This window comes from Lissotriton vulgaris, chromosome 3_1 (assembly GCF_964263255.1).
Source record: "Lissotriton vulgaris chromosome 3_1, aLisVul1.2, whole genome shotgun sequence".
Lineage (NCBI taxonomy): Eukaryota > Metazoa > Chordata > Amphibia > Caudata > Salamandridae > Lissotriton > Lissotriton vulgaris.
Genome location: NC_141689.1, coordinates 1,514,611,458 through 1,514,636,260, shown reverse-complemented (window position 1 = coordinate 1,514,636,260; position 24,803 = coordinate 1,514,611,458). Strand labels below are relative to the sequence as shown.

At 47.5% G+C, this 24,803-nt stretch overlaps 1 protein-coding gene across 4 annotated transcripts in view; it reads right to left on the bottom strand.

Moving 5' to 3' along the window:
- LIN54 (lin-54 DREAM MuvB core complex component) overlaps positions 1-24,803 on the bottom strand; it is a 620,706-nt gene that overhangs the window by 104,928 nt on the left and 490,975 nt on the right. For all 4 annotated transcript variants that reach the window (XM_086961987.1, XM_086961989.1, XM_086961988.1 and 1 more), the window contains 2 exons: positions 23,541-23,632; positions 22,347-22,418 (listed from right to left, as the gene is read on the bottom strand). In XM_086961987.1, coding sequence (XP_086818113.1) covers positions 22,347-22,418; positions 23,541-23,632 — 164 coding nt within the window. The remainder of the gene's footprint in view (positions 1-22,346; positions 22,419-23,540; positions 23,633-24,803) is intronic.

Sequence of the window (24,803 nt, the reverse complement as noted above, 5' to 3'; positions counted from 1 at the left end):
AACTTTCAGAGGGGTCTAACCCAACACCGTTCTTCCAATCCTTCCTTCCAAAAATTCTGGACGCTCCTGCACTGTCTTCTATTAATATACGAGCGCATCGTTTGGGTCCTAGAGTGTCTTCTAAACCACGCGGTGTCATCATGTTATTTCTACAGTATACAGACCTTCTGCAGGTGCTTTCTGCCGCCAAGGTAAAAAAACAAATTGTGTGGGAGGGTCATCGTCTATATTTGTCACAGACGTTGCCAAAGTCTCAGCTGATCGCCGGAAGCGTTTCCTGGATATGCGTCCTCAACTGAGAACTTTTAACGCTAGGTATGGCCTCCTACATCCATGCCTCTTCAAGGTCACTTATAAGGAGAAAAACACTACTTTTGATGATCCTGCTGCATTGCAAGACTTTCTCCATCGTCATGGAATGTCTGATATGGACACCTCCGGAGCAACCTGACTGGACTTAACTGTCCCGGTTTGGTCTTAATCCTGTGATCCTTGTTTCAATTTTGTGCTCCATCTGCTTCCTATTGTTTTTTATCCTTTTATATTAACCCTTGTTTTTACTCCCCTACCTATAGGTTCAATCCCGAGCACTTTACCCTATTGTTTCCTTTGTTAGTTTCTTATATTGCCTCTCTTTTTGTCACGGTGCAGGCGGAAGTCCGGCTGCGGTTGCTTTCCCCTGTTTCGCATTTGTCCTGTAAGTATGTTCTTCAGTCGCCTGTTTTGGACATGTACTGTCTTCATGTTCTTCATTCCTTTTCTCTCTTCTTTATCTCCATCAATCCTTTTCCTTTTCTCTCTTCTCTTCTTCCTTTCCCTTTTCTTTTTCTCTTTCCTCCTTATCTTGTATATCTTTTGCTATAAGATCTTTTTGCTATAAGATCTTTTTTCTTTTCCATTTCTCTATTGATTTAGCAAGCATGTCTATGCTGTATTTACTCTAGCTGTTTCTCGTTCCGTGTTACTTCCTGGAATGTTAAAGGTCTTAACAATCCAATTAAGAGACAACGAGTATTGTCACATCTCGCTAGACTTTTTTTAAAAAAAAATATTTTTATTGCGGAAAGCATAAAACACATAGGCAAGTAAGTCTACTGATAGGCACTGATAGACGAGAAGTACTAAAGTGGTCACAGAGGATTATACACAGCCATGTAGCCCACAGCCCAGAGGCCGGGCCGCGTAAGGGCAGAGCGTGCCAAAATATAAACACATAAACGTTGGCTTGAACTAAATGCGCATCGCTCGTATCCGCTGTTTTTGTTGTGACCCCCTGTCTACCATTGATCCCATCTCTCATCGTCCTCTACATTCCGTTTTCTTGATAAACCCACAGTCTGACATGTAACAATAAAACATACCCCCCCCCCCCACACTTGGCATCGCTAATAAAGTACTTGTAAATACATCGGTTACCTCCTTACGGCCCATTTGGGTGCAGATATCACAGTCACAAGCAAATCCCTGGGGATCAGAGCAATCACATAGGGAACATTTGTGCGCGTCCAACAGGGCTCTACCCCGAAACAGATCCCTCCTCCCCACCTCCCACTACATACTCCTCGGATCCAGACTCATCAGGGGTAAACAGTTCAGCGCTGGTGGCATCCGAATCATCGCTAGGAAACCCCTCTGAACACATCATCCTCCATGCTAGTAAATCCTCCTGAAGTTTCTCGTCACGGCGCGTGCGCTGCATGTGTGTTTCCTCAGCCAGGGACCATTCCCTAACATCCCTAAGCCACAGGGAGAACTCCGGGGCCCTCTGCCCCATCCAAGTGATTGCTACGCGCCGCCTCGCCAGCACCAGTTGCAACTGCAGCAACTTATAGGACAAATTCCTCTTTTTGGGCTTGGGGACCAGGGACAGGAGACAATGAAGCGGAGTCAGGGCAATCCGGAGGCCCGTGACACGACTAATGTGCTCCACCACCTCCGTCCAGAAGCCACCGACCCGCGGGCACTCCCAGGCCAAATGCAAGAATCCGGCTCTATCCGCCACGCACCTAGGGCAGTTGTCCCGCCTATCGGCAGAAATACGATTCAGGGAGACTGGGGTCATGTAGGTGCGATGCACAAAGTTAAAGTGGATCAATTTAAACCGCGCATTGCATGACACTTTGAGTCAGGATTCCAATGCGTTTACGCTGGCCCAGCTCTAGAGCAATCCCCAGGTCCACCGCCCAGGACGGCGCTATCAGCGGGGCGGAATCCAGTCGCATGGCCGAGTACAGCAACGTGATCAGCCGCTTCCCCCTGCCACAGGAGAGAAGGATGTTAAGAGTGTGGGTCAACGGGGGGCTCTGGAAACTGGGGCCAGGCCGCCCTTGCCATCTCCTGGAGTCCTCTATAGTGCAGGTACTGTCCCCTGTTTAGGTCAAAGGCTTCCGTAGCCCGTTCAAAAGACACGAAGGAATCGTCCGGGTAAAGGTCCGCCAGAGTCTCGCATCCACTGTTTCTCCAGTCCCGGAAGGACATATTCTCCTCCATAAGTGTCATCGGGGCCAAAATCCAGACCGGCAGCTCCCTGTAAAAGGGGGCCCGCCGCAAGATCTTCTCAACAAAGCGCTGCAAGACCCTCGCAGCATGGCGCACGACATAGGGCAGGGCCTCGTCTGCTCCCCGTCCCTTCATCAGAGCCACCTGCAGTGTTGCCTCGTCCGCCCTACCCGCCAGGAGCCGTAGTTCCCAATTGGCCGTGCCTGCGAACCACCTCGCGGCCGCCAGGAGCTGTGCCGCGTAATAATAGAGGTCAAACCTCGGAGCCTCTAGGCCCCCTTCCTCCCAGCTCCGGACCACAGTATGCAGGGCGACCCCACTGCATCCGCCTGCCCAGAGCAAAGATGTGAGCAGTGTGTTGAGCGTACGAAATATTCGCGGGGGAGCGGGCAGAGCGTATTTTGCAGGACATAGAGCATTCTAGGCAACATCACCATTTTAGCAACCGCCAAACGTCCCATAAGGGAGAGAGGGAGCGTGTTCCAGAAGGACACAGATTGGTGCAGGGAGCGGAGCACCCTGTCAGCGTCGCGGACCAGCAATTGTTCTTCAGACGAGGCCACCTGGATCCCCAGATAACGGAAGGCCTCCAACTCCCATCTCAGTCCCAGACATGGAAGGCTCACTCCCGGACCGACCTCACGGCCCGCCAGTGCAAAGATCAGGGACTTGCCATGGTTTATACGCAGTCCCGAGGCTGCACCAAAGCGGTCCAGCAACTGCAGCAGAAGGGGCAGCGACTCTCTCGGGGAGGTTAAATAGAATAGGGCGTCATCCACATAGAGAGAAATCACGTTCACAGTATCTCCCACCATGATACCCCACTGCTCCATCTCCGTACGAACCGAGACCGCCAGTGGCTCTATCGCCAGAGCGAAGAGGAGCGGCCACAGGGGGCACCCCAGCCGAGTGCCCCTTTCCAAAGACCATTCCTCGGAACGGGCCGACCCAAGCCGGATCCTAGCCCGGGGGGCACTGTACAAGATCCGGATCCAGTTGCAGAACACTGGCCCCAGCTCCGCCATTCGCGGCATCTCCAAGAGATAGCCCCAGCTGACAGTGTCGAAGGCCTTGGCCAGGTCGATCGACACCAGGACCTGGGAATCCTCCCCACCACGCACCTCGTGGAGGACATGGTTCAGGCGTCGCAGGTTCATTGCGATGTTACGACCAGGGATGAAGCCACACTGGTCCTCATGGACTAAGTGCGCCATGTGTGGTGCCAGCAGTCTGGTAAGGATTTTCACGTCCGTATTGATCAGAGTTATAGGCCGAAACGCCGCAGGGTCGCAACCATCGCCTCCTGGTTTTAGAACCATACAAACCTCCCCCTGATTCATGGTGGGCGGGAGGGTGCCACACTCCAGGGCCTCATTATAGACCTGCAAAAGGAGGGGGCCCAGGACATCCCCAAACAATTGGTAGAATTCAGACAGGAAGCCGTCGCCGCCCCGTGCCTTAGCCCGTGGAAGGGCGGCTAATGCCCCCCTGACCTCCCGGAGCGTTAAAGCGGAGTCCAGCTCCTCCGCTGTCTCCGTCGAGATGGCCTGAAGAGTCAATCCCTTGAGGTAAGGCCGATAGGAGGCCTCCGTAATCGAGGGATCAGCAGTATACACCGCCTCTAAGTGAGACCGGAGGACTCCGAGTATATCAGACTCCGAGTGTACCATGTCCCCAGCGGGATCCACCAAGGCAACTATTCGTTCCGGGGCATATTCCCGCCTAAGAATCCAGGCCAGCAGTCGACCAGACTTATCCACCTCACGGTGGAGATGCTGCCGATATTGACCCAGTGTATACTTATCCAGACGCGTAAGAATATCATGAACGGACTCCTGGGCCTCCCGTTCTGTCTCTCGGTCTGAGTCGACGGGATCCGATAGAGACTGACAGCCACGGCGTCTATCCTCCGCGTCCCGCAGTTCACAGAGCAATTGCCTCCGGACCCCATAAGTGAGGCCCATACAGACTCCACGCACCACCGCTTTCAGGGCCTCCCATTTAGTGGAGTAGGGAAGATGACCGTCCCCCCAGTTTAGATCTACATAATTACTCAGGGTCGTCGCCACATGGTCTCTTTGCAAAAGGTCCACCGGCATCCTCCAGATTCGAGGATGGGAAGCCTGGTCAACCCACTGTGCTATGCACGTCACCGGGGCATGATCCGACAGAAACTGGGCCTGGTGGGTGACCGTCAAGGAGAGGGACACGGCAACATTAGCAGCAAGGATACGATCCAGCCTACTATGGGTGGTATGCGTCGGGGTGTAACAGGTATATATTTTCTGAGCGGGGTGGACCATGCGCCACACATCTACGACTCCCAAATTATGCATCACTTCCCAGAGTTGCGTCGTCATACGCGGCTTAGTGCCAGAACGAGGGGGGTGCCGGTCCAAACCTGGATCCAACACATACGTGGAAAAGGAGGAGTTGAATACCTGGCCCCTCGACTTTTTGGACAGCTTCCGAGCACCCTCCTCATTCAGATGAGTCTCCTGGAGACACGCAATGGAGACCCCTTGGCGCCGGAGGAAGGAGAGGACCCTGTGTCTTTAAGTACAAGTGCCCAGACCGCGCACGTTTCACGTTAAGAATTTATAACCCATAATCGGTAAGTACGCCCATCCGGGCTGCTAGGTACATTATCTGCGATCCGCCACCCACAGGCCCGAACAATAGTACACATGATGCAATAAACAATGCCCCCCAAAACAACCCCCCACTCTGCCAACCAATTCAACAAGGCAAACCCCCAAAAAATACAATCCCCCAAAAGTGCCCATCCCCCCACCCCCACCCACGAGCAAGATGACAACAACAACCACAAGTCACCCCGCCCTCCCCTGCTGGTGTCCGGACGTACACAGCCACCCCATACACACCACAAACTCTCAATCAACCAACCCAACCCCACCCCACTCCCCCCCAGCCAACTCCCCATAGGACCCAAGCCTTACATGAAAATCACTAGGCCCAACTAGACAAGTCCGCCCCCAATCGGGCAATGTCCCATGACACGTATCTCCTGCTCACCCCACAATCTTAACCCCTCTGAATATAAGTTCGGCGCCCCACCCAGCCCCACAAGGCAGACTGTACAGATCGTGGCCAATAATAATACAGTCAGGACACCACAAGGCCACTCGTGCTAGATGGAAACAAAAAGAAGGCCAGCTATCACCTCAGTTCTGCAGCGGCTCCACATGGGACGCGGCCCCTCCAGTCTCCAGGACCACCGGCGCCGTGAAGATCGTGTCCTGCACAGTATCAGGCAAAGTGTTCGGAACCAGGACCTCCCCCGGATCGAGCTGACCCGGGGCCCCCGGCCCAGTTCCCGCAGGCAACAGTTCCAGGAGCATAGCGCCATCCTCCCCCACCGTGACCCTGGGCTCCTGAAGTACCACTGAACCAGATCGGCGTCGGCTGCATCGTCGCCTCGAAGGCCGGGTTCCCCACGTCTCATGGGGCCCGCCCCGCTCTCCAGGCGGAAGGTCATCGCCCCGAATCTTGAGCCATTCCACACATCCACCAGGGACTCGAAGAAGTGCGCTTTGCCCTGGGAGATCACCTTGAGTTTAGGCGGATATAGCAGCATGTACTGCAGCTTCATCTCCCGGAGCTTCCTCTTAACCCCCAAGTAGGATTTCTGTTCCTCTTGAACTTGCTGGGTATAGTCGGGGTAGATGGACACCCGACTGTTGTCGATGGTGAGATTGGGCGCCTCTCTCGCTGCTCGCAGGATACAGTCCCGATCCCTATAATTCAGGATCTTGGCGATCAGCGCTTTCGGAGGGGCCCCCGGGCGTGGCGGAGGGACCAACGCCCGATGGGCCCTCTCGATGACAAAGACATCCGATAGGCCGTGCGGACAGAGCTGCGTTCGAATCCAAGTCTCCAAAAAGCGCTCAGCATTCCCAGCTTCCAAGCGTTCCGGCACTCCCAGGACTCTTATGTTGCTGCGGCGCGCTCTTCCCTCTGCGTCCTCGGCCCTCCGCTCCAGAGCCTGTGTCGCGGCCGTAAGATGCGTGACTGTCTTTTTAAGGGAGGCAACCTCGCCCTGTAGCTGCGTGATATTGACCTCAGCGTCCGAGACCTTGTCCGCAACCTTTCGGACGTCCGTCCGCAGGAGATTGACATCGATCGAGACCGTTTCAATCTGTCGCTCCAACGCAGTATGCAAGCCTTGTGTGGCCTTCAACAACTCCGCCCGGGAGGGCTCGCCAGGACCGTCGGCCCCCTCGTCCTGACCCGTCTGGCGGGTAATCCGCTGAGACTGCAACCGCTGTGTAGTATATTGCGTGATGGTGTTGGGCTGGGTGGAGTGCGACATCCTATCCTTACGCATTGCCAAAGTGCCAAGGGCCTTGAACGACGCCGCAGGTAGACGACGGGGACCTCCCCGCGCCTCTTCCGCCGAGGTATGCGACACAGGCTGTCCCTCTAAGTCACAAAGATAGGCCACCGGCCTTCCAGGCCTTCATTCACTAGATCAGCACAGGGCGACTGGCGGTCAGACGGGGCCAGCAGCAACGATGAATCCCCCCGGCCCCAGTAGTGGGTACAAGGCCCACCCGCCGCACCTCTAACAACGTCAACACGCAGGAGGGGCAGGAGGCGACAATTCAGGAAAGTAGCCTCACAGTTAGAAGGATCTCGGCCGCACCGCGGCTAGGAGGAAAGTGGCTTCACCCCGGCCGGCTCGCAGGCCACGTATTGTAGGAGGACCAACCCAAGGGGGTTCCAGTGCACCAGTGCCGGTCGGGCTGCTCAGGGTGTCAAGGCCCTCAGATCTCCCAGGAGTACCTCAGCAATCCCTGCAGGGTAGGGCTAATACACATCCACCCACTAGCCAGTGGGAGCCCAAAAGAGGAATCACTGCCACCAGACCCAACGCGGCAGTGATCGTAATGGCAAGGACCAGAAGTCCAGAGTCAACAGGTCCCCCCCTTTCCGACAGGCCCCCAGGGCAACCAAATCCATAGAGCGCAGTGGGAAACAGGTAGCCCGAGCAGTCACCTCCCACGCCAGTTCCCGCACTCACAGCCCTTCAGGCGTCCAGTTCCTCCATTAGCGGGGACACCGCGGGCGGGGCCGCGGCAGTCGGCCAGGCACAGCAGGGTCTCAGGGTCCTCGCCGCAGCGGGGGGGTACAGGCCGAGACCTTCAGTCCAGGTCCACCCTCGGGCCCACTGGTGCAGTCTACGGGCCAACTCAACTGCGCACCCGGAGCAAGGGGGGCCCCCACCCCCCATGCGGCGTCCGCAGGGTCCAGGACCCGCACAGTCTAGGCAAAAATGTACCAGGGAGAAGGGCTGGTCACAGCAGGACCGATTAAGGGTCAACAGGCCTCCTAACAGTTCTCCTCCCGTCCTCAGGGACTCCGGGTCTTGGTGTAGGCCGCAATCCAGGCCAGGTTTCAATGGGGCCGCCTACCAGCTCCCACCTCCAGGAACAAGTCTCTCCTGCGGACTCGCAGACAACCGGGCCCACTCACCAGCCAGGGAGCCCACCAATGACGCAGGGGGGCCGCAGGGCAGGATTCAGGGGTAGCGGCCTCCGTCGTCCTCCAGAGTCACCAGGCACAGGTGTAGGCCGGAATGCAAGGCCCGTCCTCCACGGGGCCGCCCACTAGCTCCTCACTGCAGGCGTCGGCACTGATCGCTGGGGAGCCCTCCAGCCAGCGTCCTCCCTGATGCACGAGCGTCGCCCCACAGCCGGGGGGGTTAGAGGCGCCAGGGGGTCCGGGCAGGCCCCACCCCCGCAGTCGCGGCTCCGGCGGCCGGTACAGGCAGTGCAGGGTTCAATTAGCTCCAATAGGGCCCCACGACAGCCCCAGCACAGACGGGGCCCTATGCATGCACGGGCTCTTACCTCCGGTCAAGGGCTTCCCCCACGCCGCATCCACCAGCGGCCGCAGACGCCTTTCTCGAGCTCCGGACCAGGCCGCAAGCCCCGGCCTCGCTTAGATCGAGGGTCCGGGGTGTCTCGTCACCAGTCTTTACCGGGTCACCCCACCCGCGGCGCGCCTCCTCTCTCCCCAGAAGATAGCCCAGTGCCTCAGGGGTACAGGCGGCACGTTTTAGGCAGTCTAGGGGCCTATACAGGATCTCGATGAAGGATTTCTGGGTCCATCGGCCGGGAGCTGGGAGAGCTCACGTCCGGACGGCCATGCTGCTTGGCCACGCCCCCCACCACATCTCGCTAGTCTTAAAACAGATGTGGCCTTTATTCAGGAATCTCACCTTTCGGAAGATGAAGCTTTAAAAGTTAAAGGTTGTTGGGTGGGACATGTTTTCTTTTCTCCCATTGATTTCACAAAAAGTTAAATGTTTCTGTAGTTTCTCAGGAATGCGATTCTCAGGGTCGTTGGTTAATTGTCAAAGTGCTTATTGATAAGATACCAATTGTGTTTTTTAATGTTTATGGCCCTACTGGTGTCGATAAAGTGTTTTGGCCCTCTATATCTGACAAACTCTCCACCTTATCTGATGATTATATTGTTTTTGGTGGCGATTGCAATCAGATTTCAGACCCTATCCTTGATCGTCAAATCCTTTCAATCCAATGCCTTAGTGGATATTTGGAGACTCTGTAGCCCTGATCTTGGAGAATATAGTTTCTACTCCCCTGCCCACAACTCTCAATCACATATTGTTTATCTCTTTCTTAGTAAATCCCTCACTCAACACGTTATCCACTCTGAGATTGGATCCATTCTGATCTCTGACCATGCCCCAGTACTCGTTGATATCGACCTCATTCCCTTTTCTCCTCATTCTGGCAGATGGAGATTTAATAACTCTCTGCTCCTTAACCCCACTTTCTGTACGAAGTTTTCCGAGTTCACTTCTGATTTCTTTATACTTAATCAAACCCCCAACTCTTCTTTTGTCACGATTTGGGATTCTTTTAAAGCAGTTTCTAGGGGTTTTATTATTAATTACGTCTCACAAAAGAAAAAAGCTAACAAGGCTAAATCATCTCTCTTCCTTGCTAAAATTAAACAGCTTGAACTTGCCTACCATTTCTCCAACACCGAATCCTCTCTCAAGGACCTAATTGAGGCTAAAATCTCTTAATAAATTCACCACTGATGCTGCTTCGAACCTATTATTGAAATGTAATGCATGCTATTACGGTGGTCAGAATAAAATGGAGAAATTACTTGCCAATTATTTAAAAATCCGGAAGGAGCGAACGAGCATTGAACTAATTAAGTCTTCATCTGGGGACTCTTTATTTAAAGATAAAGATATTCTTCATGAGTTCTTGCTTTTCTATAAAAATCTATACACTCCGGAAGTTGTTCCCTCCCCGGCTGATATTCTCTCCTATTTTCAATCTATCTCCCCACCTCCCTCAACTCATATAGACTTTGAGCCTTTGGAAGATGATATCTCACTTTCCGACATTTCTCACGCTATCTCCAAACTGCGTCACGGTAAAGCACCTGGTCCTGACAAGTTTACCATTGAATTTTACAGCCACTTTGCTGCTCTTCTCTTACCAAAACTGTTACTTCTGTTTCAATCTTTCCAGAGTTCTCGTCTATCGAGTGGGTCTTTTCAGCAAACCTTAATTTGTTTAATCCCTAAAGAGGATAAGGATCATTCTCTATGTAAAAATTACCGTCCCATCTCTTTAGTAAATACAGATCATAAGATCTTGGCTAAAATTCTGGCTCTTCGCTTGGACCCCATACTGCCCAATTCAATTGGACCTGAGCAATCAGGTTTCGTTAAGGGTCGTTTATCCTCGGATAATTCCAGAGTCTTTTTCAACATCCTGAGTAAAGCTTCCTCTTTAGATACTCCGTTGGCGGCTATCTCACTCGACGCGGAGAAAGCTTTCGATCGAATTGGTTGGGACTTTGTTTCAGGCTCTCTCTTGGGCGGGCATTCCCCCCAAATTCATTTCTCTTATTTCTTTACCTTATTCTTGTCCCCAAGCATCGATCTTTGTTAATGGCACATTTTCTGACTATTTTAACCTTCAAAGGGGCGTTCGGCAATGCTGTCCCCTCTCTCCCTTATTGTTTGTTCTGGCCTTAGAACCCTTTCTTACCAAAATCCGTCAGGAGAAATCTATTTCTGGTTTTCATTTTGCTTCCCAACAAGTCAAGCTCTCGGTTTACACCGATGACATTCTTTTCTATTGTTCGGATCCAATAGCCTCTCTTCCCTCGTTCTTGTAACTGGTCTCTTCCTTCTCCGCTGTTTCAGGTTATCGTCTCAATGTAGATAAGTGCGAAATTCTTCCTTTAAATTCTTCTTGTCAGAAGCATCTCTTTGATACCTGTGGTTTTTCGTGGCAACCAACTAAAATTAAGTACTTAGGTGTTTGGTTTGCTACCCTCTTATCGGATACTTTGAAACTTAATTTTGATTATATTTCCAAAAAATTAGAATCTGCTGTCTCCCGTTGGAACCCACTATTCCTGTCCTGATGAGGCCGTCTGAATTCGATCAAAATGATGTTCTCACCTCTTCTTCTATACACTATTTCTATGATACCAATCCGTATTCCTGATAGTTATTTTAAGAAAACAGACTCTATTTTGTCAAAATTTCTGTGTAAGGGTAAGAGACCTTGTATTGCACTCGCTACTTTGCGGAAGGATAAATCCCAATCGGGAGTTTGTTTTCCTGATTTCAAAGCTTATCATCGTGCCTTTTCACTTAAACAATCGGCTTGCTGGCTTTCTTCGGATCTTCCTTTCTATCCGCCCCTTTGGTTAACAATTGAATCTTCTTTTATTTCTCCCTTTGAATTTCGTGAATTTTTATCCTTCACCTCCCCTTTGACCAGTCTCTGTACTCATATCATTTCTCACTCTCGCAAGCTTCTCTCTCCCTATTTATCTTCCTCCTACCCCTCCATTTCCTCGTCCCATGAGCAGCCCAACTGGCATAACAAACAACTTTCAATTCGCAACCGCACTTTCTTTTGGAAAACTTGGCACTCTCGCGGCCTACGATGGATCTCTCAACTTTTATCCCACAATCTTCCTCTATCTTTTTCGGATCTTCGGTCTCAATTCTCCTTGCCTTCTAGTTCTCGCTCACAATATGACACATTACATCCAGTCCTTCAATCCTATCTCATATCCTTACCAAATTCCAATTCTGTCCCCCCTACTTATCGTTCTATAGCCTTTGCGTTGGATTCCGCTCCTTCTGCTTCCTTTCTTTACAACTCGGCTCAATTCCCTGCTGATAGACCCAAATCGAAAGTTGAGTTAGCCTGGGATAGAGACTTCGATGTAGAATGGTCAGTTGCATTATGGGAAAACATTTGGTCTAAACTCCATAAAACCTCTAGAGCTGCCAATACAACTCAGACTCTATATTTTATTTATAACCGCACTCTGCTGACCCCTTCGGTTTTGTCCTCTTTCTCCCCGGACACCCTTTCTACATGCTGGTCCTGTCATTGTTTATCTGCAGATTTGAAACATATGCTCTTTGAATGCCCTCCTATAGTACGATTCTGGAACCTGGTTTGGCTACAAATTCAGACAACTTTCCATTTTCGTATTCCATTTTCCCCTATTCACATCTTCTTGGGCTCCCTATCCTCTGCACTCCCCCAGTCGCACCGACATTACCTCCTTCTTGACCTTTTCGGTGCCATTGCTTTCCACCATATTACCTCTCACTGGAAACAAGCCACTGATGTCTCCTTCCGTTCATGGTGGAATGCTATTTGTTTCAATCATAGGTTAGACACTAATTTTGTTTCCCCTGTCTCCCTAGCAACCAAACGTGACCTCCTATGGCTCCCTTTAGTGAATTATCTTTCCTCCTCTGTCCCCTCATCCGTCACTCATGTTGACCCTTCTATTGAGGTACACAAACCACCTTGATTCCTAGTTTTGTTGTTACTTGTTTATCTTTTTTTGTAACTGATTATGCTTGCTTTGTCTATTTTGAATGCTACATTTTTGATGTAATGGTACCTTTACCTCTTGATATTGTTATGTAATTTTTACCATTCTCCCCCTTGCTGCAGTATGATTTCATGATTTATCTTTTTGATTGTTTCTTCTTCATCCCAGCCCCAGTTCATTTTCTGTATTTTCTCTTATGTTTCAATATACTCAAACTTAAAAAAAAAAAAAGAGAGATTCCACTAAGGAATCTTGTCTGCGTCTCTTCTTGGATCCTGCCCAGGCTTTCTCAGTATACAGTCTTCAGCGAACAAAGCAGTCTGCTGCCTTTAAAACTTCTAAGGCTCTTCCGTAGGAGCATTTTGCTGCAGGTGTTTGGTGGCCACCATGAGTCAGATTAAGGCTGGCTCAGATGGAACTTTAAATGCCACTGTTTAGGCAGAAATATCACTAAGGTTGTAAAAACAGAGTAGGGTGAGAAGTAGCTTTCACTGTATGAAACAATGTTAACTAATTAGCCCTAACACTGACCTCAACATGTTATCCTAAGTGAAGTATCAAGTCATAGGCATATAGGAAAAGCACAATGAAGCCAGGTTTTAAGCGTCTTATGGAAGAATTGGCCATGGCATTTATGGTTGTTGGCAGGTTATTCCACACTTTAGCTGTCAGATATTGAAAGACCATCCTTCAAGTCTAACTTGCTTGATATGTTCCAATAAGAGGAGGCTGGACAAGTCACAGTGCAAAGGCCAAGGAGTCATTCATTTGGTGAAGTGTAATCTGAGCAACGCAAATTCAGAGTTTGATAGTGAACAGTGAGAGATGCACAATGATTTTAAGACAAAACATTCACAAACCGGGAGTCAATGGAGTGAAACTAAGTGCACCAAAATGTAAGCACTATGGGCAAACACAGGATCAGACGTATTTCCATGTTTTTTGTAATAGCTGTATGCGGTTAAGCATATCATTTGTTCAGTCCAAGTACACAGCATTACCATTGCCTAAGTTGTATGAAATTAGTGCAGAACAGTAATTCCGCAACAGAAAGCAGAGGGAAAAATCTTGTGAAGTACTCTCAAAGCAAGAATACAAAAAGCAGACAATTTTGTAATTTAGGCATAAAATTAAAGCTTATTTGCAAAAACGTATTCTAAATTAAATCCTTGTTCAAGAGGGAGTGCCCAGGGAAGATGGCAACCGAAAGATAGAAAAAAACAGGGTTAGCGCTAGCAAATATCAAGATTTCAATTTTATCAGAGCTCAGCCTCAGATAGTTGTTTAGCCACACAGCAACATACTGTCAACAGGATTTGAAAAAGGACTGAGGTGAAGCAGTCAGAATGTGTATGAATTTTTAGCACCAACAGTGTGTCATCAGCATAAGGGATCAAATAAGCCAGAGCAGGTGTGCAAAAGTGGGGTATTGTGAGGAGCCTTGAGAGGCAAATCTGGCCTTAGGACAAACATCAGTTCTGAATAAAGGAAGCAGTCTGCTTGTCAATCTGTTAAACAGGTTGAGAACCCGAGCAGGGGATCCATGTCTCACTTCCACAACACTTATTCTATTTAGGACGCCATCACCCTGCTCGACAACTTCGCCAACCTCGGACTCAAGCAGCTGGTGTCCACCCCCACCCACCTCGCCGGACACACACTCGACGCCGTCTTCTCATCCAGCAAAGACATCGCCTTCAGCCACGCCACAGGACTCCACTGGACGGACCACAGCTGCGTCCACTTCACCTTCAGAAGAACGACGATCCACCACCACCAGCAACAGGTTGCCCGAAGAAGCTGGAACAAGATCACAGCCGACCAGCTCGCCGCTTCCCTGAGCCAGCACCCTCCCGCCAGCTCAGCGAACCCCAGCTAGACCGCCGACAACCTCACGAAGTGGATCAGCAACTGCGCGGACGAACTCGCCCCTCTGAGGATCCCGCCCAGCAGACCCGGCAGCAAGAAAGCCTCATGGTTCACCGACGAACTCAAGAGCTCCAAGAAGAACTGCCGAGCCCTCGAGAAAGTCTGGAGAAGGGAACCAACACCGGACAACATGACCACCCTCAAGCTTGCCACCCGGAAGCACCACCAACTGATCCGCGCCACCAAGAAAACTGCATTCAAGGACCGGCTGGACAACAACGCACACAACTACAAGGAACTCTTCAACATCGTGAAAGAGCTCTCCAACCCCAACGCCGGAAACAACGACATCACCCCATCGCAAGACCTCTGCAACTCCCTCGCCTCCTACTTCCACAACAAGATCGCGGACATACACAACAGCTTCAGCATTCAACCGACGCACGCCACGACCGCAGCAACGCCGCCCACCATCACCCTCCGCGCCTGGACTCCGATCAGCACCGAAGACACCGTCCGCATGATGAACTCCATCTACTCCGGATCTCCGACCGACCCCTGCCCTCACCACGTCTTTAACAAGGCCGACGCTGTCATCGCACCCCACCTGCGGGACATCATCAACACCTCCTTCGACACCGCCACCTTCCCGGAGAGCTGGAAGCACGCCGAACTCAGCGCTCTACTCAAGAAACCAACAGCGGACCCCACCGAACTCAAGAATTACCGCCCCATCTCGCTCCTCCCGTTTCCAGCCAAAGTCATCGAGAAGACGTCAACAAACAGCTGGCCGCCTTCCTCCAGACGAATGGATCCCTCGACCCCTCACAGTCTGGCTTCCGAGCCAACCACAGCACCGAGACCGCCCTTATCGCTGCCACCGATGACATCCGAGCCCTGATGGACAACGGAGAAACAGCGGCCCTCATCCTCCTAGACCTCTCCGCGGCATTCGACACTGTCTGCCACCGCACCCTAGTGCAGCGCCTCAGCAACGTCGGAATCCAGGAGAAGGCACTGGAATGGATCGTCTCCTTCCTCGACGGAAGAACACAGAGAGTCCGTCTACCACCGTACAAGTCAGAGGCCACCGAAGTCATCTGCGGCGTCCCTCAAGGATCCTCGCTGAGCCCCACCCTCTTCAACGTCTACATGAGCCCCCTCGCGGCCATCGCACGCCAACACAACCTCAACATCATCTCCTACGCCGACGACACCCAGCTGATCCTCTCCCTGACCAACGACCCCGCCGCCGCCAGAGCCAACCTTCACGAAGGGATGAAAGATGTAGCCGAGTGGATGACGACCAGCCGCCTGAAACTGAACTCAGACAAGACGGAAGTCCTCATCCTGGGCTCCTCGCCCTCCGCCTGGGACGACTCCTGGTGGCCCCCCGCCCTGGGCACCGCACCCAAACCGACAGACCACGCACGCAACCTGGGCTTCATCCTGGACTCCTCCCTCTCCATGACCAGACAAGTCAACGCCGTCTCCTCGTCGTGCTTCAACATCCTGCGCATGCTACGGAAGATCTTCGGGTGGATCCCCACCGAGACCAGGAAGACGGTCACCCAGGCCCTCGTCACCAGCCGACTGGACTACGGCAACGCCCTCTACGCCGGAACCACCGCCAAGCTCCAGAAGAGACTCCAGCGGATCCAGAACGCCTCAGCCAGACTCATCCTCGACATCCCACGAAGCAGCCACATCTCCGGACATCTGAGAGACCTGCATTGGCTCCCCGTCAACAAAAGAATCACCTTCCGTCTCCTCACCCACGCACACAAAGCCCTACACGATCAAGGCCCGAGCTACCTCAACAACTGCATCAACTTCTACGCTCCCAAACGCCACCTCCGATCAGCCAGTCACGCCCTCGCCGCCGTCCCCCGCATCCGAAGAACGACAACAGCAGGAAGGTCCTTCTCCTACCTGGCCGCCAAGACCTGGAACTCCCTCCCTCCCGACCTGCGCCTGACCCAAGACCACCTCTCCTTCAGGAAGAAGCTCAAGACCTGGCTGTTCGAGCAGTAGCAGCACCCCCCCCCCTCCCCCCCAAGCGCCTTGAGACCCTCCGGGTAAGTAGTGCGCTCTAGAAATGTCTTTGATTGATTGATTAAAAGCTGCAGCGAGGCCTAACAGCATAATGATGCTTAAACCTTAAGGAACAAGAGAAAAACCCAGGTCACCACAAACCTTATGAAAACTAGCCTGTAATGGATCACAGTGCACACGGGATTTCAGGCAAATTTTGTATTTTGGGATTATTACAGATAAACAGATGAGAAATTGGGTGGCAATTAGGGAACACAAAGCGGTATGTATTTGCCTTCTTAAATAAGCAAGTGGCTATAGCATTTGTCTTTTAAGAGGAGACAGAGCCAGCAGAAATCAATAGTATACATTTCTGATTGAGGGTAGTGATAATACGGACCGCTAGAAAATGAAATAAAAATTTCCCAGCAAGATTTCTAGGGTTTCTGGTTCCCAGTTAAAACAGATTATAATTGATAAAACTCCATAGAAGGGAATATTTGGTTTTCAGTAGAAACTGGAAAACACTGGATTTTGCTGCACTTAAACTGTTTGACACCAGAGGGTACTAAAGCAGTAAAAGTGCTGTCCCCTACCTCTATGCTCTTTACTGTGATGAATGCTCTAACTATGACATGCTCGAGCCATGGTAAGCCACTTAATATTCAAATGTCACCATTCACTTGGTCCAGGACCACTAGGTCCTACTTCATTTCTGTTTTAAGAGCCTAGCTAACCTCATATGGCTTCAGACCAGAGTTCACTGAATGTTGCTGTGTAGTGGCCAGCAGGTTTGCAGCTGAACTCTGACCACTGTTCCAGTGCAGAGCAGGCGGCACCTCCATGATGTCATACTCCTCTACTGACAGCTTTCTAGACTTTTGTTTTCTCAAAGCCCAGGTATCAGGATTTGTAGCAACAAAGATCACTGTGCAGTCAGACACCTCCAGACTCCATATCCTCCTATAAAACACTGCTGCCAGCTCTCCTGTTCCTAAGTTTACTTCTAGATGTTCAGAAAACGATGCCTACATGAGCCACATCTTCTACCTATAATAACTGATAAAATCCCACTGAAAGATAAATAGCCCTCACCGGTGAAAACATATAAACACTGAAAAAACACCTGCACAACCACAAACTAAATGCCATTCAAAGAAAGGAAAAAGAGTGAAAGAGTCATTTTTTTCTTTCTGAAGGTGTCAACACAATGTAACTTTGTTATACAAGCTAGCAGTAAGGAAGACTGGCTAACATTATTCTGCTTGAGTTTTGTTCTTTAGGAATGCCACTGAAATGTTGTTTCTTCTTCCTTTTACTTTTTTCAGTTTTGTGGTCTTTGGTCTAAAGATGCAGGGGTTAGTTTCATGTTTTAGGCCTAGTTTAATTATTTTATAAACTGTAGAGATTCAGAAAATATCAAACTCATATTTGATATTTTGGCAGCATTTGATCTTTCACTGATAGGTAAAATGGCTGGTTTCATAAAAATCTTTCCTAATATGTGTCATCACATTTACCCACAGAGAATGGGTAAAAACCCTTAATACATCAGACCATAGTTTATTAGTGGGTCAGTAGTGATAGTAGGTGAATTGCCAACACCTCAGGCTTTAAACATTCAATACAAGGTATATCACCAAGCATCTGGGATAGTGGTGAAAACATGACACCAGACTTTTGAAAAGCATTGAACTCAGTGTCACTTGTAATGCTCTGCAAAAAAGGTTGTTTCCAAGTTCAACAAAGATTGGAGTGATATTGTTTGTATTTGCAGTGATTCAGCTACGTATATAAAAAAGTTGTGTGATGACCTGTCAAAATTGATACCCGAGCTGAAGTGAAGTGATTCCCTGTAGGAGATCCTTGCCATTTGTTAGATGGTATGCTGAAAGCATCTTTACCATCTTCAGAGTTAATGAGGGATGCTATTGACTTTTTAGTCCATTCTGGTGCACTGTTTTCTTATGCACAGGAACTAAAATGCAAATATTTATCATTTTGTGCTTTATGTAGCATCAAAGAAAGAGTCATCCCAACTGTGTCCCTTAGCTGATGGTTCTCAGCCCAAGGGGCTATGAATGCTGAGAGGGGCTTTTCACAGAAGATTACATGGGAAGGAAAGAGCGAGCGCACATGACCCAAAGACTCACTGAAGAAGTATTGTATGATGTACTACAATAAGATTAATTTGCAAAAATCTGTTTGGACCTCATATACAACTATAAGTACACTGTCTATATACCATGTTCTTTCAGTGCAGAAAGCAAGCAATAATAAAAGCAAAACGTTCCATAAACACAGGAAAAACACTTTCTGTTGTTTTTAGTGGCGCGAAAATATGTAACCACTGATAACTGTTTTTTAAGATATTGAAAACACTGAAAAAACCCCACCAGAATTTACCAAAAATAGAAACTGAAAACATGATTCATAGGCAAATATTATGAACTTCCTCAGTACCCATGAGCATGCACCAGAATAGATCACATGCCAGTTTTTGGTGCAGACAGGCTTGTCTTTAGGGAAATAGTAACACACCGTTTCCGAAGCCAAGGAGGAAGCAGGTTTAAATAAGCGGAGCTTGGTCAGCACGGCAAGTCAGGCTGATTGGTCCCATAGCAACTATTGTACAATAGAAATTTAAAACCGAGAGGTCAAAACAACACTAAACTGGAGCACCAATGCTGCATATCAGCTTTGTTGGATTCCATGTTGAGTACTGAGAGAAAAAACAAACTAACATACTGGCAGGGACATTTCTACTAATTCACATGGTAAGAGTTGGCTACCTCCTTCCACTCGCTCGCCATATCTACACCCTAAGGAAATAGAAGATGAATATGTGGAACACCGGGTGGGAGGTGCGGGGTATGTCTAGCATTTCCAAAAGGTCAACATCAACATTCAAGTATTACTAGTGCTATAAGTAGACAATCACACCAATGATGTGCATTTATTACAAGATCTGCCATAAAGGACACATATGACACTCAAACTCTTATGCTAAACTACACCTACTACACCCATGACAAAAGTTGTTCTCAGAACCCTCTGCCTCCCTATTTGAGTACATAATGTCCGAGTACTATACTGTTACTACAGAAACCATCTGACTGAGGAGGAGATATAAAGGAAACTCTCACCAAGCCCTACTCTAAACCCCTTCAACAATGGTTATGCATTCATAGGGTTTCTTATTGATGCACTTCTCCACAACAAAACTAAGGTAGAAAACTATCCTTTGTTGACCTTATGTGCCTGATCCTGCAACCCACCAACACAGTCAAAACAAAACCTACCTCTTTCTACTCAAACCAAAAATGTATAGCAACTTCAAGACCAAGCTCAATGACCACCTAGGTTAAGTACACCTAAATACCGCAGCAGGTAGTCTCATCTACAAGATCATCACAACAGTGGTCACTACACTCCCCCAAGAAAAGCATAAGTAGGTCCCACAATAACCCTTTAGATCAGCAACCATATAACAGTAGCTCAGCCCCAAACATTTTTGGGGAAAAATAAATCTGCAGATTGTTCTGAACCTTTAGGAAGCACGCTTCAGTTTCTTCAAATCTATATCTACAAGATCATCACAACAGTGGTCACTACACTCCCCCAAGAAAAGCATAAGTAGGTCCCACAATAACCCTTTAGATCAGCAACCATATAACAGTAGCTCAGTCCCAAACCCCAAACATTTTTGGGGAAAAATAAATCTGCAGATTGTTCTGAACCTTTAGGAAGCACGCTTCAGTTTCTTCAAATCTATTGTTTAAGTAAAAAGTGACATACGTTTTAGACACTTTGTCAACTGGTTCAACTCAATGCTATCTGAAGTATCTTTCTCACAGGGTATAAACATTTGAGAACTATTCTCCCCTCAACCTTCTGCATGTTTCCAGTCACACAGGGCTCCCACCCATCGTCAACATCTACGTTGAGCCACTGTGCGCAAACCACAGGCCAACAAGGTCAGTTAAGGTAATTTTCTAAATGACTCGAGGGATTCAATCCTGAATGAAATCTATCTATTCAAAAAAATTTAAATACCAGGGCCAGTTCAGCCTTAACTCTTCCTTAAATTTTCATCCTCAATACAATACACTATATTTTCTTCAAACCTCACAATTATACAACACATCATAACACAACTGACAGGTAGGTGAGTAAGACCGGATATAGGTTATCCTCCATGTATACATTTGAAAGACCACATCTGTGTTCCAGCTCCATCCAATTTCTAATTTGTATGCCCCTATTTTAATACAAGGTTTAATAGATGTACCATTGCACTATGATTAAAGTGCAGGTAATCAGAGAGAGAAAAAGAAAATACATTGCACTGCGTATAAAAGCTGACTTTTTACCTGAACCAGTCTGAAGATCATTCTTAAAACTAAATATTGAGGACATCTCTTTCAGTGCTTATTTGTTTAGCTTTCCCTGATTATTAAGCATTACACATATGCAAGGGACATCATACTTTCAAAATAGCATAGATTTTGACAGAGTAGGAGGTGCTCAGTTACTACACATTTCCTCTTCTGCACCTTAATTTAAAACTGAATTATATTACAAGGTTTTCCGTCTGGAGGATCATGGAAATATGCAAATCATATGTCCTCTGCCAGCTCCTTTGGCAAAGCAAGATATTTAAGTCATGTGAGAAATCGAACTCTTATTCAACCTCTGCATACAGGAAGCAATACTAAAGACCTTTTTCTACTAAATGAAAGTAACTAATGTTGCCATCCTCCTCCATCAGAGCCACGGCATGGCTCACTTGTTAACTTCCTCTTTGTCTACGGTATGTCTCTACTCCAGTCAGTGACCAAACCATACGAAAAAGCTTTTTTTTTTAAAAATACTCAGCTAAACCTGAAATGCTTAGTTAGAAGTTCAGCACACTTACACTTTGAAGACAACATTAAACAGTAGAAACAAATCTTTCCCTTGCCCTCTATCCATGTAATCTATCAGTGAAACCCAGACCAAGGAATATAACGGGGTCTCAGACGTCTGTCCCACATCAATAGACCTCTGTAACATTACACCCTGATGATTTACAATAAAGCCATGCTGATACAATAATTCAAAGCTAAACTGAAAATCATCAACTGCTAAGCAGACTCATCCCTCTTGCATTCGGACTACCACTATTCACTTACCAAGTCTATTTCTGCCCATAGTACCCAAAGTTTTCGGCTACTTTGTGTAATCAGGGACTACCATCAGCATTTGGGATCACTGCAATTAGGTTTTCCACTGATCATTAAACTACCAAACAAATACTACCTAACTGGAATACACATGATAGTATAGAAATACAAAGAGACAATGATAGAGGCACTGATAACCAAGGGAAAGCACGGATACAAAGGCATAGACTGAAGGACACCGGCACAAGTTTATCAGTGTCATGATAAAGGGAGGGGAAAAAGGACCAAGGGAACATTAATATAATCAACTGAAATCCTTTGCAATCAGAAGCTGTTGAAATTTAAAGCCATATGCTATGCTTTACAAATTCACTCTCCAAAATGACAGGTAAATTCATTTTATTACTGACAGGGTGTATCTAGCAATTAACCTTCTTGTAGTGACCATCAAAAGTTCTACGCCACGTACAACATACTGAAACTACTTAAAGGTTTTCATGGGCAGGATGTTCAAATTTAGCCTGGAGAAGATGGGATGGAGCAGGCTACCAGCTCAGGAACCAGGTTTTCGATTTCAGCGCCAAAAGGCAAGAATTAAGAGTTCTTCCAGTTTCCCAAGTTAGGCTGGTGACCGCAGGAAGATGTCTGAAAATATCAGAAAGCTTAAGAAAAAAAATCTGTGGTGGCCTTCCTGGGCTTAGAAGAAGTAGAGTACAATTCAGACCGCCCCAAACCTCTGCCTAAATATTGTTAAAGGAAGCGAAGAACTCTTCTACTTGTCCAATCAGACTTGATAATATCACTGACTACCCAGGACATAAAGTGCCTGCATTTGGATTTTTATTTTCAACAAATATGTCACAAGGAATTAGTTACAATATCACTTACAGTTTCAAACATAGAGACTTTGTACAATTGCACGGCTTCCTTGGTCGATTCGCAGACTCAGATGAAATTATTCTGAAAAAGAGGAAAGAAACGGAAAAGTTAGGTTTGTTTTTCTGACTGTTAAATCATTTGAGCATTAAATAACATCTTAAGCCTTTCATATGCTTTATGGTGGACCATACACATCAGAACACAATATGGGTGTGCATTTCCAGGATTGCAAAACTGAGAAAACAGCCAGCCAATTCAACACCCCTAGCATTGCTAGCGATTATCTTCCCTCACTTTTGTGTAACTTGTGTTGCAAAAGACATATACTTGTAGTGCTTAACTTGAGAGCTGGTGTTTACTGGTGAAGAGCATCAGCACTTACTTTAGCTATCAGATATTTTCTGAGTGCAAGAAAAGAAAAGACCCACAGATCGGAGAGACTGAGGAAATAAAAATGGCAAAATCCTCACAAACAAAGCAAGAACCTGCAAAAAGCGATAAAAAGGGACAGAGTATCTGGTAGTGGATTAAAGATTATCAGCCTTGGTATTCGGCGCACCAACTTTTAATGGCACAGGCCGCTGGCTTTTGAGCAAAGCTTCCGGAATCGGCACGTGGTGTTCACAAATTAAGCTCTGCATATTTGAAACACTAAGACGTGAACAGGGCACTGTCCATGCTCTAGAGATAGTAGCCACTTAGGCCAGCCATATGGGGTGATAAAAAACGCTGAGCTATTAAAGTTTAATTGAAATCTAAGTTTATTCTAAATGACGAAATACAATGGACTATTCATTTTGGGGGAGGACTTGACCATCCTATATCCTTCAATGAAATGCTGCTCAACTTGGGTGTTAGCAACAAGCATGAATGACACCTGCTATAAAGGCCACAATAGGTTGGTTATGTGTGGTAAACTGTTTTATTAAAAGTAGACAAGTAAGCTTCATAAACTCAAATAATTCAGAAAACACATTCAAGTACATTTATTGACAGAAATCATGTTCACAAGTACTTTAACCCCTTCCGTGTGTGGGGAATTCCTGTGCTGTGCGGGCGTCTCCATTAGTGGGCGGGGATTCTGATGGCCGGGGGCCGTTCTGTGCACATGCCCACCGTGAGGCGTGACGGCCGAGCATGGCAGAGGTTAAAAAAAATCAAATGTACATATGTTCTTAAAAATAAACATATCTAAATTCTTACCCATTGTATGGTACTCGCGCTTGAGTCTGAATGCTGGAATTTCCGGTGAAACTAGTATTGCTTGCTATGGACACATAGGATGACTGCTGCAACTACATGTGAAAGAGTGGGGGAAAAAGAAATCAATGTCACAACATTTCAATGATATGAATCAACCATATCAATTGAAATTAGATTAAGCAAAGTTGCAGCATTTGTTTTGTTACTAATACATTTAAAAATCTTTTCTAGTGATTACGTGAACATTATTGTTGATGCAAGTCAATGATTTTTGTCAACTCAGGCAAAAGAGTAAAGCAGCACACTGAAGTAATTGTTTTTTGGTCTGGCTAGACAGCACTGCTTTTTGCTAGACCTACTGATATAAATACAGCTTCTGATGTATAGATATTAATACAGTTTTCTGATGTAAACTGAACCCTAAATTATTTCCTCACCTCCGTTTACGATACCTGTAACCAAACCTACTCCTCTGCATTCGTTTCCCTGAAACAAGAGGTTACTAAATAACAGTTCTTGTTGCGGAACACATTTTAAATATATAACATTTTTATTTTCAAAAACTCCTTAGAGGAAATATGCTTATATGAGGCAATGTTTTTTGTCATTTTTGAAACCTTGGCAACTGGAATTAAACTGAAGTCCTGTAAAGGGCATGGGAGCTTGACACTACCCCTTTAAGTTTACTCAGAGTTTCACAAGCCCAGTGCAAGACTGAGAACAGGCAGTCCATTTTTGATGAGCACGACAAAGTAGGGTAAAAACTGCTAAAAATCTAACTAATAAACTTGTTTAAACAGAGAGGAGAGTGGGGTTTTCATTACTTCAAAGAACAGGTACATCATGGAGAAGCAGAATGACCAATGACTCAGTTCTTTCTCAAATTATTTTATTTATTTATTTTAGAGGTTTTATATAGCGCTGGCTGGACCCAGAGGTATCAGAGTGCTTTACATGATAGAGCTAGTTACGGTAAGAAGCAAATGACAGCATCATGGAATAACAAAACATCAGAGCGCTTTACATGACCGAGGTAGTTACGGTAAAACAAAATTACAACATCATGGAATAACAGCAGGTAAAACAGAGAGAGAACGGCTTGAAATTATACATATCATAAACAGATAGTCAGAGCAAAGAGTTAACAACATAAGATCTGGAAGATCGAATTTAAGGCGCAGGTAAAGAGCCCCAATATTTTTGGAGGAGGTGCATTTTTAGGCCATTTTAAAGCTGGTGTATGAAGGGTTGCATCGTAGGTCT